Here is a 19,537-nt window from a genome sequence, read left to right on the forward strand (position 1 = left end):
TATGGAGACCACCAGACAGAGGGACCGAGCAGCGAGTCTTCAGAGAGACACACACCCATGATCACTGACTGCAGTGACTACCTGTCACCTTCTTTCTTGATCTCCAAGTTTCCTGAATTGATGGAAAGTTTCGTAAAACCTTGAAAGAGAGCAGGATGCTGTGGCCTCACTGTCCTTCCCAGGGTGTTTATCATCATCAGAATTGATCACAAGTTTTCCAAAGTCTGATCAAAGCTAAAAAAAAAATATATATATATATATATATATATATATATATCCGGTAGATATTTTTCTAATAATAATCCTTCAAGTGGATCAAAATAGGATTTTCCTTATATTATGAAGCATGAGACAGTTTCATCCCTGAGAGACGCTAGGCTTGGGCCTGATCAAAAAAACAGAAGCGCACATACCTGTTGTCAAACAGTTACAAACCAAGCTAAAAAAATTGCTAAATAAAAGGTCTTTTAGTTTCCTACCTTGACAAAAAGATGTTTGCCATCACCAAAGAGGTCAGGTTCCAACTTAGAATTCTGACTGCTGGGAGCTCTGTGCCTGACTGTGACACACCCCCGCCTTCTTCTGGAACCTGCCACCCTCCCCCTTCTGTTCCCACCTGCTGGCTCTGCAAAGCGCCTCAAGCGGTCCTGCCTGCTCCCACCTGGACTCTGGAATGTGCACATTGGTGGTGCTGTTCATCCTTAGGAGAGAGAAAGACATATGGGCTGGCCCTGGATGTGGGATTGGGGCCTCTGGGTGGGAAATTCTAGGCTCCAGGGATCTTGGAGGCTTCATGTAGAAGCCGGCCCACAGACTGTAGGTGGGCAAACCCTCTGGATGCCCTCCTGGTCCCTGGGGACGAAGAGGCTCCATCCTCTGTGCAAGAGTGTGGCCACAGGAGGGACTGAGCCAGGCCCCAGAATTCAGGAGAGGGGCTTTTAATGGTCCTCCAGAGATGATCTTTCATCCAGAGATGATCCAGAGATGCCTGGAGTATCATGCATTCTTATTAACTGTATGGATTAACTCATTTTGTAACCTGATCTTTGTCAAATTTTGTTTTACTTACAGACTCTTTATATCCATCCCATCTGTTCGGGAATGATGGGTAACACCAGCGTGATTAATGTGCCTAGCCAAAGAGGTGGGAGGGAATCTCAGAGTCCTCTTCACATGAACTTGGCCTTTAAGAGTTGGCCAGGCCCATTTCATTCCATCCTGTTTCTCTGGACAGTATGTATCCCATCCTTTCAGTAATAATCTTGTGAGTCATTCTGTGATGGTAGCGCTCTCCCTCTGTACAGAGATGCACAGTAACACATGCTGCTTGGCTCTCCAGTGTGGATTGGGAAGGTCATAAGCCTGAATGCAGTTAATTCCTGCTCAGCGGCCGGTTCAAGCTAGACTGAGTCCCTGAAGAGGGGACTGTGTGATTGTCCCCAGCACTCACTATTTTGGGTGCCTGATGCTATGACCTTGCATTTAAACGTGGGTCTCTCTTGGTCATGGGTGACTGGTTACACAGTACAAGTCTCTCCCAGATCAGTGTACCCCTGACTCAGACTCTGTCAAGAACTCCTGCCCATCTCTTTATTATTTTTTTTTCATTTATTTTTATTAGTTGGAAGCTAATTACTTTACAATATTGTAGTGGTTTTTGCCATATATTGACATGAATCAGCCATGGATTTACATGTGTTCCCCATCCCGATCCCCCCTCCCGCCTCCCTCCCCATCCCATCCCTCTGGGTCTTCCCAGTGCACCAGCCCTGAGCACTTGGCTCATGCATCCAACCTGGACTGGCGTTCTGTTTCACCCTTGATAGTATACTTGTTTCAATGCTATTCTCTCAGAACATCTCACCCTTGCCTTCTCCCACAGAGTCCCAAAGTCTGTTCTGTACATCTGTATCTCTTTTTCTGTTTTGAATATAGGGTTATTGTTACCATCTCTTAAATTCCATATGTATGCGTTAGTATACTGTATTGATCTTTCTGCCCGTCTCTTTAAAGTCACCCTGCTGGTCTCTGAAATCCCTGAAAAGAACTCCACTTGTGCTACATAGCTCATATTTCAAATCAGACTATCCTGATTTCGATGAAAACCCATCCAGTTGGTTTGAAGGGATGTAGTAAGAAGCAGAGAACCTACTTTGTTTTATAGAATCTGGAAAGAAATTTACTCATGTAATTTGTGATCTCAAACTCTTTTCTTCCCATAATGACCAGTGCAGCAGGTCATTGCTACACAATAATGAGGAACTTCATATGTGCACATGACAGAATATTCAACAGGAAAAGATCCACATACGTGATGTCACTTAACAGTTAGAAGCCGAGGACTTATAACTTAGAAAGGACCCCTCTATGTATTGAATCAGTTATTGCTAGATTTTCTCCTTCTAATCCCATTTTCTCTGAGACAACGCAGAGAAGAAAAATTTCTAGCTCTGCTGTTAGAAGAGGAGCCTTGTATTTTCTAAATAGGAGAGTGTTGCTGATCAATTCAGTAACTCAATTCACAGATCTAAAGTCAGAGAACTGAGTGTACTCTTCACAAAAATACGATTATATTTTTAAAATCCACACTAGATTTTATTTATAATCCTGTGTACCATGGTTAGGCTACTGTAACAAGACACTCACAAATAGAGTGGCTTAATCAAGACCCTCACATAGTAGCACAGGTAGTCTGGGGCTGGCATAACACCTGCAACACATCAAGGACCCGGGCTCTGCCACCTTCAACACATGCTTGCATCCTGAGGCCCAGAGTGGCTGCTGCAGCACCCACTATCACGTCCCCATGCCATTCACAGTGGAGATGGGAAGGATAATGTGGTCGGACCTTAGCTGGCAGGATGGGGGAAGTTCTATCACTAGAGAAAAGGGTAAGGATGGATACTCAGGGCATGAAAAGGTTCTGTGATCTGTTGCCGCTTACACTTGATCCGGAAGAGCATTTTGAGCTAAATATGTGAAAGATGCAGAAAGATGTACTTTGAGTTGAGCATGGGGAGTTAGTGTTATTCTACTTGGAGACCCAATCTTTGCAAAACACTTTGAGATCTCACATTGTAGCAGGAGGTAAGTTCAGAAGCACGATCTTTTCATCCCTGCTCAAGACAAGCACCCATTTCATAGACAGGAAAAGTGAGGCACAGAGAGACCAAATGAGCCACCTGCAGACTCAGAACTAACACAGGTGGAGCTGGGGCCTGAATCCACAGGCTCTGATCCCATGGAATGGCCTCAAACCACTTCCTATACAGCCAACACTGAGTATATTAGGCTGCCTTTTCAAATTGGAAAAAACAAGATTCCCTAAATAGTAATTGTTGTTCAGTTTCCGGTTGTGTCCCAACTCTGTGACCCTGTGGACTGCAGCCCTCTCTGTCCCTCACCTTCTCCCAAAGTTTGCCCAAGTTCATGTCCACTACATGAGTGTTGCCATCCAGCCATCTCATCCTCTGATGCCCTCTTCTCCTTCTGCCTTCAGTCATTCCCAGCATCAGGGACTTTTCTAATGTGTCAGCTTTTCGCATCAGATGACCAAAATCTGGAGTTTCAGCTTCAGCATCAGTCCTTCCAATGAGTATTCATAGCTGATTTCCCTCAAGATTGTCTTGATCTCCTTTCAGTCCAAGGGACTCTCAGGAGTCTTCTCCAGCGCCACAGTTCGAAGGATTCAATTCTTTGTTGCTTTGCCTTCTTTATGGTATAACTCTTAGAACCTTACATGGCCACTGGGAGGACCATAGCTTTGACTATACAGACCTTTTTTGGCAGAGTATTGTCTCTGCTTTTCAACACACTGTATAGATTTGTCATTGCTTTCCTGCCAAGAAGCAAACGTCTTATGATTTCATGGCTGCAGTCACCATCCGCAGTGATTTTAGATCCCCAAAAGAGGAAATCCATCACTACTTCCATTTTTTTCCATGCTATTTGCCATGAAGTAACAGGGCCAGACCCAGGTTTGATCCCTGGGTTGGGAAGTCAGTGGCACCCCGCTCCAGTACTCTTGCCTGGAAAATCCCATGGACGGAGGAGCCTGGTAGGCTGCAGTCCATGGGGTCATAAAGAGTTGGACACGACTGAGCGACTTCACTTTCACTTTCTTTTTCACTTTCACTTTAATGGGGCCAGATGCCATGATCTTAGCTTTTTTAATATTTAGTTTTAAGCCAGTCTTTCCCTCTCCTCCTTCGCCCTCATCAAGAAGTTCATTAGTTCCTCGTCACTTTCTGGCATTAGAGTGGTACCATCCGCGTGCCTGAGGTTGATGTCTCTCCCGCCTGTCTTGATTCCAGCTGTAACTCATCCAGCCCGGCATCTCTCACGATGTGCTCAGAGTATAGACTGAACAAACAGGGCGCTAGCAGACAGCCCTGAGCACTCCTTTCTCGATCCTGAAGCAGTCAGGTGTCCATACAGGGTTCCAACTGCTGCTTCCTGACCCGCACACAGGTTTCTCAGGAGACGGGTAAGATGGTCTGGTATTCCTATCTAAATAGTAATAACTTGGTTTAAACATTTTTTTTCAAAAAAAAGAAAACCTAAAACACACAATAAAACATTTGCTTTTTTGTAGGTTTCAGCCTAAAGTATTGTTTTATTTTTACAGTCAGAATTTCATATAGTTAAGGAGATACTCTAAGTTTACACTCAGTAAGTGAAATGCAGTTTCAATTAAGGTGTTAATTTAGAACAAAGAGGAGTTAAAAAAATATATGTGACATAAATGTGGTATGTTGTACTCCTGGGAAAATAAGTCTGAGGCCTTATTTTCTGAACACTGAGTGGTTTATTTGTTTGTTTGTTTAATGTTTTTTTTTCTTTTGGCTAGAAGTATATTTAGTATATTTGTTAATTTTTAAAATAATTTTATTTTATATTGGAATATACTTGATTTATAATATTGTGTTACTTTTGGGTGTACTACAAACTGATTCAATTATACATATACGTTTATCTATTCTTTTTCAGATTCTTTTCCAATTTAGATTATTACAGAACAGTGGAATAGAATTCCCTGTTCTGTGCAATAGGTTCTTATTGTTTATTTTCTATATGCTATTTTCTCTACTGTTTAGTCACTAAGTCATGTCTGAGTGTTTGCATCCTGATGGACTGTAGTCCACCAGGCTTCTCTGTCCATGGGGTTTTCCAGGCAAAAATACTGCAATGGGTTGCTATTTCCTTCTCCAGGGGATCTTCCCAACCCAAGGATGTAGTAGTATTTATAAGTTAATCTCATCCTCCTAATTTATCCCTCCCCACCTTTCCCCCTTGATAACCGTAAGTTTGTTGTCTATGTCTGTGAGTCTGTTGCTGTTTTGTATCACTTGTATCATTTTATAGATTCCATATATAAGTGATATCATAAAATATTTGTCTGTCTCTGTCTGACATACTTCACTTAGTATGATAATCCCTAGGTTCGTCCATGTTGCTGCAAAAAATGGCATTATTTCATTCTTTTTTATGGCGGAGTATATATATATATCCCTTGTATATATATCATGGGCTTCCCACTGCTACGTGGGTAAGGAATTGGCTGGTAGCACAGCAAACTCAAGTTCGATCTCTGGGTGGGGAAGATCTCCTGGACGAGGTAATGGCAACCCACTCCAGTATTCTTGCCTGGAGAATCCCATGGACAGAGGAGCCCTAAAGGCTAGTCCATAGGGTCACAAAGAGTCGGACACACATGAAGCAACTTAGGATGGATTCAAGCAGGTGTATGTGTCACAGCTGCTTTATCCGTTCATCTGTTGATGGACATTTACATTGTTTCCATGTCTTGGCTATTGTAAATAGTGCTGCAATGAACTTAGGATGCATATATCTTCTCAAATTATGGTTTTCTCTGGATATATGCCTAAGAGTGGAATTGCTGGATCATATAGTGGCTCTGTTTTTAGTTTTTTAAAGAACCGTCATTCTGTTTTCCACAGTGGCTGCACCAACTTGCATTCCCATCAACAGTGTAGAAAGGTTCCCTTCTCTGCACACCCTCTCTAGTATTTATTGCTTGTAGACTTTTAAATGATGACCATTCTGACTGATATGAGGTGATACCTCAGTGTAGTTTTCATTTGCATTTCTCTAATAATTAGTGATTTTGAGCATATTTACATGTGCTTTTGGCCAACTGGATGTCTTCTTCGGAAAAGTTTCTAGTTAGATCTTCTGTTTTCTGATCTTTTTTTTTTTTAGCTATTTGAGCTGTTTGTATGCTTTGTAGGTTAATCCCTTGTCTGATTGCAAATATATCTGAGGCCTTATTTTCTGAACATTGAGTTGTTAATAAACACTTTAGATATGTCCATGTTATACTTTAGAGCACTTGTTAATCAAGTCAAGCTGAAATAAGTCCATCCCAGTATTGGGGGCTTAATCTCATCCTCAGAACATTTAGGTGATCATTGATCCCCAGGTGCTTTAACTTGTATGCATCAAGTTAAAGTTAACTTGAGCAAGGAAATGACCATATATAGTATCTAGTCCCTAGATATATTGGTTTGCTCAGCCTGCATGACAAAATATCACAGTCTGGGTGGTTGGAATAGCAGAAGTTTGTCCTCCCACAGCTCCAGGGGCTGGGCGTCTGCGATCACGGCGTGGGCAGGTGAGGTTCCTCTGAAGCTCCTGTCCTCAGCTTGGAGGTGGACGCTGTCTCACTGCCCTCCATGCCGTGTCACCCTGCATCCTCATCTCCTCTTCTTGTGCGGACACCAGTCAGATGGATTAGGGTCTCCTTAAGGGGCTTCTTTTAACTTAATCACCATTTATAGGCCCTGTCTCCCAATAGTCTCATCCTAAGGTTTTGGGGTTAGGACTTCAACCTATGAACTGTGGATGGGTGATGGGAGGGTACACTATTCAGCCCAGGCCATACTTTGGGAACACAGAGACTGTGAACTCAAGTCAGATGCCCAGCATGCGGCTGCCTCCTCCCTGACAGCTTTGGCCAAAACAGGATGCGGGGCAGGTAGTGTGTTTCAGTAATCTTAAGCCTCTTTACCTAATTATTTGGGGACCGCATTGTTAAGTTTAATCTGAAGATGATTTAAAAACCCATCTTGAACTTGCCCACATTTTCACCACCTGGGAAAGACTGCAGTTAAGGTCACAGTTGTTATTGTTGTTGTTTAGTCGCTTAAGTCATGTCCGACTCTTGGGACTCCATGAACTTAGCCTGCCAGGCTCCTCTGTCCGCGGGATTTCTCAGGCAAGAATAATGGAGTGGGTGGGTAGCCATTTCCTCCTCTAGGGGATCTTCCCGACCCAGGGATTGAACCCATTTCTCCTGCATTGGCAGGCAGATTCTTTAACACTGAACAACCTGGGAAGCCCTGAGGTCACAGTAGCAAACATTTTCCTGGAAAACTCAGTGCATGTGAGGGGGCCAAGACAGTCTGACTGCAGGCATTCCAGGCACTCGGCACAATGCCAGCTTCTCACCAGGGAACCATTTTTAGTCATGGTTAGGCTGAAAAGCAAAGGTCAGGGGTCAGCATAGACCTTCTAAAGCCACGTTTGCAGAGCACACAGCAGCGAAGGACGCACCATAACCTCCTTCAGGTTATTGTAGTGGAATGAGAAAGCAGAGCCAGGGTCTGCCCCTGTTTCAGTGGTTAGGACTCTGAGCTGCCAGTGCAGGCGACATGAGTTCACTCCCTGCTCAGGGAACCAAGATCCTGCATGTTTAAAACAAACAAACAAAAAAGCATCACTACATCACTGGGAAAGACTGGAAGAATTCTGAAAATATTATTAAGGGCACTTATTCCATCCATCTCACAAAAAGTATTCCTAACGATTCTATTTTTAGCTTCTTGACCATTGTGTATCTTTCATTATAAACCTCTTTGGAAAATGGGAAAACTGTAAACTTTATGGCTTGTAGGATTAAACTGGAGAATGAATGAGGGAAGCCATAAAAGTGCAGGAACTCTCATGCAGTGTTCTAAAAATATTCTTCAGACTTATGAAACTTTTACAAGTTGTACTTATCTGGAGTGGGGTGAGGTATATTCAAGAACCTTGGCCCAGCACAAAAGGAACATTTTTGTTTGTTTAAAAATACCCAGAAACTCCACTGTGGCACTGTTGGAACAGACTGCCTAATAAATGTTTTCCGACTGTGTGGTTGCCACAACATTGGAATGTCTGACAGCAACAGGAGAACTGCTGGGTCTTTTCTTGTAAGAAATGGATCACTAGAGATCCGTGTTGTATTGTGCACAATCCAGAGTACATAAAGCTGTGTGTGGCCCTGGGGGGCCAAGAATTTGATGTCAATGAGAACAGAATGTGGCTGAGAACAGCTCCGGCCACCCAGGTGGTACGTAACCATGCATCCTGAGAGCATCAGGTCAGAGGTCACGTAGAGAATGCCCTCTCTGCACTCGCCACTCACAGTGTCAACTTGAGGTTAACTTGAGTCAACCCAGAAATGTACCCACTTCAAGGGACCATGCCCCCCCTCACTCGAGACCTTTACATACGATGCTCTCCTGGCATGAGACACAGCTGCCCCTTCACCATCTGTACAGAGTTAAAATTTCCTTTGAAAAATCCCTTGGATATCAGCCTGTAGTGTCTCAGAGAGTTCAGTCCCATCAGTTAGCCTGTTTTGCTGCTGCTTTCTTTACACACTAGATAAAGTGGTTGGTTTGCATTTAAGCAATGTATTTTACTAGAGGTCATCATAAACTCTGGAGGGCCTCCTAGTGGCTCAGACAGTAAAAAATCCTCCTGCAATGCAGAAGACCCAGGTTTGATCCCTGGGTGAGAGTCAGGAAGAGCTCCTGGGGAAGGAAATGTCAACCCACTCCAGTATTCTTGCCTAGAGAATCCCACGAACAGAGAGGCCTGGTGGGCTGCAGTCCATGGGGTAGCACAGAGTCGGACAGGACTGAACGACCAACACACACAGACACACATAAACTCGGGGATTCTCTTGAGGAGCTGACAAAAGTGAAGGAAGAGAAGTTTTGCATTTCTCACCTCCTGATTCTGCCAGGTTACTGCTCATTTACTGGTCGAGCAGGCAGCAGACCCCTCACTGTCTAAACCGTTCTCTCTCTCACTCTGTCTTCTCTCTGTGTCAGTAGCATTACATTAGATAAAAACCCGAAGCTCAGTACATATAAAATAAATCCTCCGTGTTTCACTGACCCTTCAGGATCAGTGCTTGCCCGTCCCTCCTACAAGGCCGTGAACTGCCTGGAGTCCGGGACTCTTTCCTTTCCAAGTGTACATACACAGCACTGGCCTGAAACATTCAGGGAAAAGTTCCTTGAATGAGTTAATAAAGGAATGAATAAACAAAACAGATCACATTAACCACAACAACTTTTCTGTTTAAAAACAACTGAATTTTGCACTGTACATATTTAAAAAAAATTAATCTTATCATTGGGCTCAATGGTTACTTTCAAGATAACCAAAACGATGTACTTCCTCTGTTGTTTCTATGAGTTGATAACCCTAATAAAAAAATAATCAAATAAAAATGTCTGATTAAGAAAAAAAAAAAAACAAAAAAAAAGAAAGACATTTATATTTATCTTTTGAATTCAAATTGTTTAATCCATTAAGTTATATTCTTTTACTGATATTTCCAGTTGATGGATGGAATTGACTTTTCATTTGATGGTTAGATACTGCATTGATTGGAAGGTGATTTTTTGGACATTATTTATCTTTATTCACCTCTCCAACCCATGATATTACACCTAAAACTGTTGTACTTCACCCTGTGCATTTCTGGATTCCCATCTGCATAGAAACAAGCTCTAACATCTTTAAAAAATAGACAGCCTGCCCTCATCCTGTGTGACTCTCCAAATACCCTCTTAGTCACTGCAAACCTTTTGGAAATGGTCCTGGAGCCTCTCTGCCTCCTCATCTCCGGTTCTCTCTTCCGACTGGTCCCCACCTCCGCTTGAAATCAGTGCTACCGGGGAGGCAGCCCCGTCATCCACTCTATAGGTCTGCTTCTGACTAAAATTCTAAGTAGTAATCAACAGTTAATTATCTTACTTCCTGAAATACCTTATTCTGATTTCTGCACCATGACACTCACCTCTTTTTCTCCTGAAAAGGTCTTCCCATGGAGACCCCTTAGCTGCCTTGATTTTCTTCTAGACCTCAAATGTGAAAATATCCTGGGCTCTGCTCCGACTCCCCTGTGTATCTCTCTGCGTTCCCTGGAGGTTAAACTGGTACCCTAGATCTTTATCCCATCGGCCTGCCAGTGTGTCCTGTCTGTCTGCCCACCTCCCGCCTCTCTGGCCCCGATCTCACCCTTTGGTCCTGATCCTAGATCTTCCTCCTTCTGTACACTCCACACAGCTATTGCGCGAGCTCCTCAGTCATCCACTGGAGAACCCATAGTTTCCACCACCCATGAGTTCCCCTCCCCGTAAGTGACACTGGCATCCAACTAGTTGTCATCATTGTTGTTTAATCACAGCTGCGTCTGACTCTTTGAGACTCCATGGACTGTGGTCCACCAGGCTTCTCCATCCGTGGGATTTCCCAGGTAGGAAGACTGGAGTGGGTTGTCATTTCCTTCTCCAAGGGATCTTCCCGACCCAGGGATCGAACCGCATCTACTGTTTTGGCAGGCAGATTCTTCACCACTGAGCCACCCCGGAAGCCCCTCCCACTGGTTATCCTAACTGAAAACCTGGAAGTTCCTGATTCCTTCCATTCTTCTGAGCCACTTGCACATGGATGAACGGGAGGGCTGTCAGCTACACTGCAAGAGAAGCTCAAAGCCTCTGCCCGCTGATCTGCCCTGCTGTTCTCCGAACACGGTCTCCATTTCCATCCTCGGGGAGAGCTTCCCCACCTCCTTCACTTCTGCTCCAGGAGCTCAGCCCCACACAGGGGCTTGGTGACCCTGTGAGAGGGGGGATCAGAACAGGACCCGGCCCTGGGTTCCCCCCACACTCAAGCACAGAGTCCAGGCAGCCACCCAGCAGAGCCCGAGCCTCTCAATCTCCTCCTCTCCCCGTGCATAGTCTCAGTCACCCAGGCTCTCCCGGCCCTCCTTACGGTCCGTCTCTTGCTCCTCTGCCTGGACTAGCCTTCCCCCAGAGCCTTGCATGGCAGCCTCCTTGTCTCCAAGTCACCTGCACTACCCAACTGATCAAAAGGAATTCTCTCAATGCAGACAGACTCTTCTTCATTTTTCTGTGATGATATCCAGTATCCAGATGATATTCAGATGGAATTCCAGTTGAGCTCTTTCGAATCCTAAAAGATGATGCTGTGAAAGTGCTGCACTCAATGTGTCAGCAAAGTTGGAAAACCTAGCAGTGGACATGGGACAGGAAAAAGTCAATTTTCATCCTGTTTCCAAAGAAAAGCAATGCCAAAGAATGTTCAAACTACTGCACAATTGCACTCATCTTACATGCTAGCAAAGTAATGCTCAAAATTCTCCAAGCCAGGCTTCAAAAGTACATGAACCATGAACTTCCAGAGGTTCAAGCTGGATTTAGAAAATCTGTGGAAATTTCTTAAAGAAATGGGAATACGAGACCCCTTAACTGCCTCCTGAGAAATCTGTTTGCTGGTCAAGAAGCAGCAGTTGGAACCGGACGTGGAACAATAGACTGGTTCCAAATCGGGAAAGGAGTATGTCAAGGCTGTATATTGTCACCCTGCTTATTTAACTTATATGAAGAGTACATCATGAGAAATGCTGGCCTGGTTGAAGCACAAGCTGGATACAAGATTGCCGGAAGAAAAAAAAAAAAAAAGATTGCTGGAAGAAATATCAATAACTTCACATACACAGATGACACCACCCTTGTGGCAGAAAGCAAAGAACTAAAGAGCCTCTTGATGAAAGTGAAATAGGAGAGTGAAAAATCTGGCCTAAAACTCACCATTCAGAAAACTAACATCATCGCATCCAGTCCCATCACTTCATGGCAGATAAATGGGGAAAGAATGAAAACAGTGACAGACTTTATTTTCTTGGACTCCAAAATCACTGCAGATTGTGACTGTAGCCATGAAGTTAAAAGATGCTTGTTCCTTGGAAGAAAAGCTGTGATAAACCTAGACAGTATATTAAAAAGAACAGACATTACTTTGCCGACAGAGGTCCATCTAGTCAAGGCTACGGTTTTTCCAGTAGTCATGTATGGATGTGAGAGTTGGACTATAACGAAAGCTGAGCACAGAAGAATTGATGCTTTTGAACTGTGGTGTTGGAGAAGACTCTTGAGAGTCCCTTGGACTGCAAGGAGATCCAACCAGTCCATCCTAAAGGAAATCAGTCTTGAATATTCTTTGGAAGAACTGATGCTGAAGCTGAAACTTCAAGACTTTGGCCACCTGATAAAAAGAACTGAATCATTGGAAAAGACTCTGATTCTGGGAAGGATTGAGGGCAGGAGGAGAAGGGGGTGACAGAAGATGAGATGGTTGGATGGCATCACTGACTCAATGGACATAAGTTTGACCAAGCTCCGGGAAGTGGTAATGGACAGGGAAGCCTGGCATGGTGCAGTCAATGGGGTCTCAAAAGAGTCAGATACGACTGAGCAACTGAACTGATCCAGAATCTAAAGTCATTATTTTTCTGTTTATATGATCTTTATTTATTTTTAAGTAGAAATACAGTTGATTTACAATGTCATATTAATTGCAGATGTACAGCAAAGTGATTGAGTATCTATCATCGTTCTATCTATTCTTCTTCAGATTCCTTTCCCTTTGGTAAAGAATAGGTTATTACAAGATATTGAATGCAATATACAAGATAGATGATACAGTATACAATATATAAAATACAATATGCAAGATATTGAGTCCAGGTCCCAGGACTGTACAGCAGGTTATTTTTTAACTTTTTATTTTGCATTGGTATATAGCTGATTAACAATGTTGTGGTAGTTTCAGGTGAATGGCCAAGGGACTCAGTGATAGATATCCATGTATCCACTCTCCCCCAAACTCGCCTCCTCTCCATGCTGCATAACATTGAGCAGAGTTCTGCAGATCCTTATTAATTATCTGTTTTATTAATATACTAATATATAGTACTATATGTATCAATCTCAAACTCCTGATTCATCTCTCCCCCTGCATTTCCCCTTTGGCAACCACAAATTTGTCTTCTCTGTCTGTGAGTCTGTTTGTAAATGAGTTCATTTGTATCTTTTTTCACATTCTGCCTGTATGTAAGCGATGTATGGTATTTGTCCAGAATTGTCATGTTACCTGGCTTGCTTTGGCTGTTTACTGGATGCGCTTTCCTATCACTTGTGTGACTTTGACACCTAGAATGCTATCAGGTTATCAGATTATAGGCCTTTGATGCTTAACAAGCATTTGCAGAATGAACTAATACGTCTATAGGTTGTTTCCAAATGCAGCATTTCTAAATATGAAAAGTGAAGGTTCATATGTAAGCAGGACACATTTTGGAATATTCTATGAGAGCATGTCTATTTTTCCAAAGCGTGAGTAAAGTATTGCCCCCCGCCATAGTATGCATTTTACTAACTTTTACGTGTCTGTGAATGTAGAATATTAAAATATACTGGTTTTCTAATCCTTTTGTTCTTTGTATAGTACTTGGGACAGGGTTTCAGGTCAAAGGTCTCATGACATCATTTGCCCACAGATTTAATGTCTTTTTCAGGTTAGTTATTCTTCCGTGGATACAAGTAGTTATTAAATACTGACGGTATCTTTAATAGGCATAACAGTATTTTATAATATTTAGTGGTTTAATACATTATATTGGTATTAAAAATATCATATATATAGCATATTTATTCTGTAATTATAGCATGCATGCTCAGTAGCTCAGTCGTGTCTGATTTTGCGACCCCATGGACTGCAGCCCACTGGGGTCCTCTGTCCATGGGATTTTCTAGGCAAGAATACTGGAATGGGTTGCCTTTTCTGACTCCAGTCATGGCACAGAGGGATGAATACAGATAATTACATACACTTGTATAGAATATGTGTGATTTTATCAGTGCTTTCAAATGAATCTGTAAGCCCATATGAAAATGCATACATGAAAATATCTGTAACTAAACTTCTGTTTTGTTTGTAAAGTCAATCAAATCAGACTCTGTGTTTTCCTAAACTGTGGTATAATGGAATGATCACAAGACTGAGGGTCAGAAAATCAGGTTTCTCATCTAGCTTCCAGGCTAATGACGGGGATACCGAAGAAGTCATTGTTCCCACTAGAATGTAAGCTCCATCGGGCAGAGGTCAGAGTCAGTTGCATTCACTGCTGTATCACCAGCATGCAGAAAAGGTGAGGCCCAGTTCAAGTGCTGGACAGTTACTTGTTGCATGAATTATACTTCTCTTTTGTACAGTTTCCACAACTGTAAAATTCTGATCCTTCCAACCCTTACATTCCAGATAATATGAGAGCCCTTTGAATATAAATCAGACAGATTCAGAGCTAGAATTGCTCATCCAGCTGTTACCTAGGCCTTTATACGGTTGTATAGTGAGTGCTTCAAAACTCGGTTGAATATTTCTTAACATGAGTAAGACAAGATATCGGCCCATGACTGCAATCTTTAGAAGGCTTAAAACAAAAACTCTACAAATATATTACTCAAATACACAAAATTAAATAAGTATAAAAGAAAGTCCAATAACCAACCTCATACATGATGCTTTTGCAAAGTGTGTAGCACTTAAACATTTATTTGGAAGCTATGATGATTTAAAACTGCTGTAAGGATTTGGGGATACCCTGTAGACATACCCCTCTTTGAGAAGACTTGAAAAATACAAATTGGTAAATAACTCTTAAATGTTTTCTTTTCATTCATCAAACACATATATCACTACAAACACCTGTAGCAGGTGTTAGGAGAGGCGGGAGAAGCCAGGCTCTGATAGCACCTCCGTCATCTGGACAGCCAGGCACACACAGCCTCCTGGCCGGAGTCGACATCAGAACTGGAAACGCCACAGAGGAAACCTGTAGACTGGGGGCTGATGACTAGACCACCATTACTCACAGCCTCCAGGACCAACCCAGCTATGGGGGCCACTGTCCGGTCCCCTCACATCCTCCAGACCAATGTTTGATGAGACCCTGACCCCTTTTTTATCAAACCGCTGCTCTGCTCCATCAATTTCCATCCCTTCTCTTGCCTGTTTTTATCCATAGCAGTTATTACCAGACCTGTTACATATTTGTTGACTTGTTAATTGCCTTTCTTGTGTATACATACATGTATGTAAGCTCCATGATGACAGGAAATTTGTCATTTGGCAGTGTTTACCCAGAACCTAGAACAGTGTGGGACACCTGGTTGGTATTTAGTAAATATTTGTTGAATGGAGGGTTGGATGGAGGAAAAGGGATGGAAAGAGGGAGGGAGGGATAAGTGGGTGGGTGGAAGGATAGATGGAAGAATGAAGGAAAGATGGTTGGAAGGAGGGAAGGAAGGATGGATAGAAAAAAGGATGGAAGCATAGATGTATGGATGCAGCTAGGGATGGATGGATGCATGCATAGAAGGATGGAGGGAAGGAAGGATGGATGGATAAAAGGATGGATGGATGTATAGAAAGAAGGATGGATGGATGGATGGAGGAATGGATGGATAAATGAATGGATGAAAGTATGGATGGATGAATAAAACAAAGGGTGAATGGATGGAAGGAATGCTGACTGAGTGGATAAATGAACACCTTAATGAAAAGATCCTTGTGGCTGATCCTCTTAACCATTTCTCTCTAGTTCCCAGCATCCTCCCCTCCATTTACATATAAAGTTTGCTTTCATTATTCTAGCTATGAACCTCATTGTTTTCAGTAGAATTTGGTGTTCTACCCTCATTTATTTCCTCGGGTTGCCTGGGGTAAACATTTGTCAGGATTCTGGCTGGCTCACTCGGGTAATGTGGCGTGGGGGCTTGCCCCTTGCCCTCAGGTGTGTGGTACTGATAGGCATGCAGAGATGAAATGTTGCTTTACATGGTGACTTCATACAGGAGCGACATCTAAAGAGGAGCCACAGACACACGCAAACACCCAAACTAAGCTAAATGGCAGCTATCATGGCCATAGGTGAAGTCCCTGCCTTGAGCCCAGTGGATGAGACAGAAATCAGAGGGAGCACAGGTGGGGAATCTAGGGCCATAGGTGGGAAAAGAGATGCATCCACAGGATAGTTGGTAGGAGCACAAATTGCTTTGTAGAGGACAAGTTAGAAACAATAAGATCAAACAGATTCCTACCCTTTCACTAGCATTTCAACCTATAAAAATGTATCCTGTGAAATCACCTCTAACAAGTGGAAATGTCACCAGTAATGAGCCCTATGTGGGTAACCTCTGTGCCACCTCAGATGAGATCCTATACACTAAAGTGTTACAGAAAACATTGAATAAAATGCTGTGGTGTTTTTTTTTTTTTTCTTTTATGAGGATTGTGGATAGCTGGCTGTACCAAAACAGTGGCATTTTCCATGCTGGGTTCCAAGTGCCTCTTCTGTCGAGGACATTCCCAGTCATTCAGATCTGTCTCCATGCAGTTGGAACTTTCCAGATTAGAAGAAACCTGTTAGCTTTCACAGAACAGTTCAGTGCAAAATCCAGTTTTCACTGAAGCTGACAACTTGAGCAGCCATAATGCAGTGATGCATTTTGGCTCACTGGGAGTCAGGTGGTCTCTGAAACCGGGTGGTGGTCTGCCTTCTACTGCTGCCTCCTTAGCCAGAGCATCCTGTAGCAAAGAGATGAATTCATCAGGGTATTTTCTTAGACATTATTTTTGTGAGTAAAACTTGAATTATATGCATAATTAACTATTGTACTTGCAGAACCGATATCCGGGGGAACTGTCTGGGGGAAGAAAAAAAAAGCAACAACTTAGAGTTGCTTTTACTCTCTCTTGCCAGAGTCAGGCCACAAGAAGTTGAAAAGCACCATCCAGAGAAGCACGGAGACAGGAATGGCAGCTGAGATGAGGAAGATGGTGAGGCAGCCAAGCCGGGAGTCCACAGATGGCAGCATCAACAGCTACAGCTCCGAGGGGAAGTAAGTGGGTCAGCCCGGCACCTGGACTAGAGCCGGGGGTCCCGAGTCACTGGGAGGGGAACAAGGCCCCCAGGTCATCCTGCAGTTGCTTTGTACAACCCGGAATTCAACCATGCACTTTATTTTTTATTCATTCATTTATTTATTTATTTTTCATTTATTTTTATTAGTTGGAGGCTAATTACTTCACAACATTGCAGTGGGTTTTGTCATACATTGACATGAATCAGCCATGGAGTTACATGTATTCCCCATCCCGATCCCCCCTCCCACCACCTCCCTCTCCACCCAATTTTAAAACAGCCTGACCTCTTAGGATACAGACACATGAACACACCCCTGCCCCTGGTCACTCAGACCTCTCAAAGGGATGAGGAAGTGGCGGCTTAACATGAATACACTGACTTTTTGTTACCCAGAAAGGCTCGGAAAAGCCCATGACCAGAGGCTTATGGTAGAAATGCCACATTTCATGGCTTCTTTCAGATGGGAATTTCATTGTCTGGCCCAGTTACCAAAATCTGAATTAGAATGTAGACATATGAAACTAATTGTCCATATTCCTGCTTTTCTCCAAACTATTTTGGGATTCAAGTTGTTGGAAGTCTAACATTCTTATAATAGCAACTTATTTTTCCTATTTTTAAAACATCACGATTTCAGTTTCACCTTAGGAAAAATGCCCAGGATCTACCTACTTAGTTATTTTTCTGATGGAAGAGTTTTCATTAATCTTGAAATTAATTAATTTGGAAAAAAAATAACTAGATTTTTGTTTACTTGGTGTGATTTTTTTACACAAAATCTGCATTTTTCTTATGCTTGAGAATTTTCCTGGTGAAACTGAAATAATGGTTTTAATGGTTGATAGTTTGATGGTTGACAGGTTACTGAAGTGATAAGTCTTACAAATAATTAAGTATTATCCTGCAATGGGTTACTTGGGGATTGACCATGTACAAGTTTTCTATAATTATGTATTACCATGCAAATATCTTTTACCCATTCATTATTAATAATTTATTTTATTTTACTGTCATTTTTAATTTGGTTCAGAAAATAAAATAAATTTTGCCAAGTTAATGTTCACGATATGGTTTCCCATTCCTGAAAGTAGTGAGTCCCTCTATTTGATCCAATGATGGGTATGCATTCTCTGAGCAAGATACAGCCAGGAATAAAAATCAGAAGACGTGAATTTATGGAGTTAAGTTTGCTGACATAATACCAATATTTGTGGAAGTATTATAAAGCAATGAGCAAATAAATAACTGGAGGCACTGTTTTCTGATATAAAAATCAACAAGTGTAGATTGGGATTAACATACACACACTACTATATATATATATGTGTGTGTGTGTATATATATATATATATATAATCAATAACTAATAGGAACCTGCTGTATAGCACAAGGAGCTCTACTCGATTCTCTGTAATGGCCTATAGGGGAAAAGGACCTAAAAGAGGGTGGACATATGTACATATCCAGATACATATAACTGATTCACTTTGCTGTACCGCAGAAAGTAACAGAGCAGTGTAAATCAACTATACTCGAATAAAATCTTTTTAAAAATTGACAAACCTAGTCATACTTCCACCATGGATAAGCCACTTAACTTCTCACAGATTTATTTTATGGTCTCTAGATAGAATAATAATTGATGCTCTGTCTAATTCCTTTGATTTTGAAGAAATAATATGCATGAAAGTACATGGTTGTTGTTCAGTCGCTCAGTCGAGTTTAACTGTTTGCGACCCCACGGACTGCAGCGTGCCAGGTTTCCCTGTCCTTCACTACCACATTGGAAACAATCAACACTTATAGAAAACTGTTTATTCCAAAAAATTACTTATTGAAGTTAAACTATGTAAACAGCCTGGTTCTTGTTACCCTGGCTGCTGCTGCTAAGTCGCTTCAGTCGTGTCTGACTCTGTGCGACCCCATAGATGACAGCCCACCAGGCTCCCCCGTCCCTGGGATTCTCCAGGCAAGAACACTGGAGTGGGTTGCCATTTCCTTCTCCAATGCATGAAAGCGAAAAGTGAAAGTGAAGTCGCTCAGTCATGTCCAACTCCTAGTGACCCCATGGACTGCGGCCTACCAGGCTCCTCCATCCATGGGATTTTCCAGGAAAGAGTACTGGAGTGGGTTTGTTACCCTGGAGACATCAGTTACAGGAGCACAGTCCCTGCTCTGGGTAAAGATATAGCCTGGGGTTTCAGGCAGGCATGGTGAGAAACAGACAAACTTCAACCAACTTACTTCCATTTAATTTAAATACAAATCTCATATAATATGACATTTTAATTCATTCAAAATGTTAATTCATTCAAAACTGAAGAAATTAAGCATTTTGATTTGTAAATAAGAATCTGTTTTCAAATAATATTTATTCAATATTACAAACTAAAGATACCAAGAGAACATTTCATGCAAAGATGGACACAATAGAGGACAGGAATG

The 19,537-nt window shown here is 42.3% G+C and overlaps 1 protein-coding gene across 50 annotated transcripts in view; it reads left to right on the top strand.

The window, feature by feature from the left end:
• Positions 1-19,537, top strand: part of RIMS1 (regulating synaptic membrane exocytosis 1) — a 578,197-nt gene that overhangs the window by 547,696 nt on the left and 10,964 nt on the right. For all 50 annotated transcript variants that reach the window (XM_043890084.1, XM_043890085.1, XM_043890086.1 and 47 more), the window contains one exon: positions 16,928-17,066. In XM_043890084.1, coding sequence (XP_043746019.1) covers positions 16,928-17,066 — 139 coding nt within the window. The remainder of the gene's footprint in view (positions 1-16,927; positions 17,067-19,537) is intronic.

Source organism: Cervus elaphus, chromosome 28, assembly GCF_910594005.1.
Source record: "Cervus elaphus chromosome 28, mCerEla1.1, whole genome shotgun sequence".
Classification (NCBI taxonomy): domain Eukaryota; kingdom Metazoa; phylum Chordata; class Mammalia; order Artiodactyla; family Cervidae; genus Cervus; species Cervus elaphus.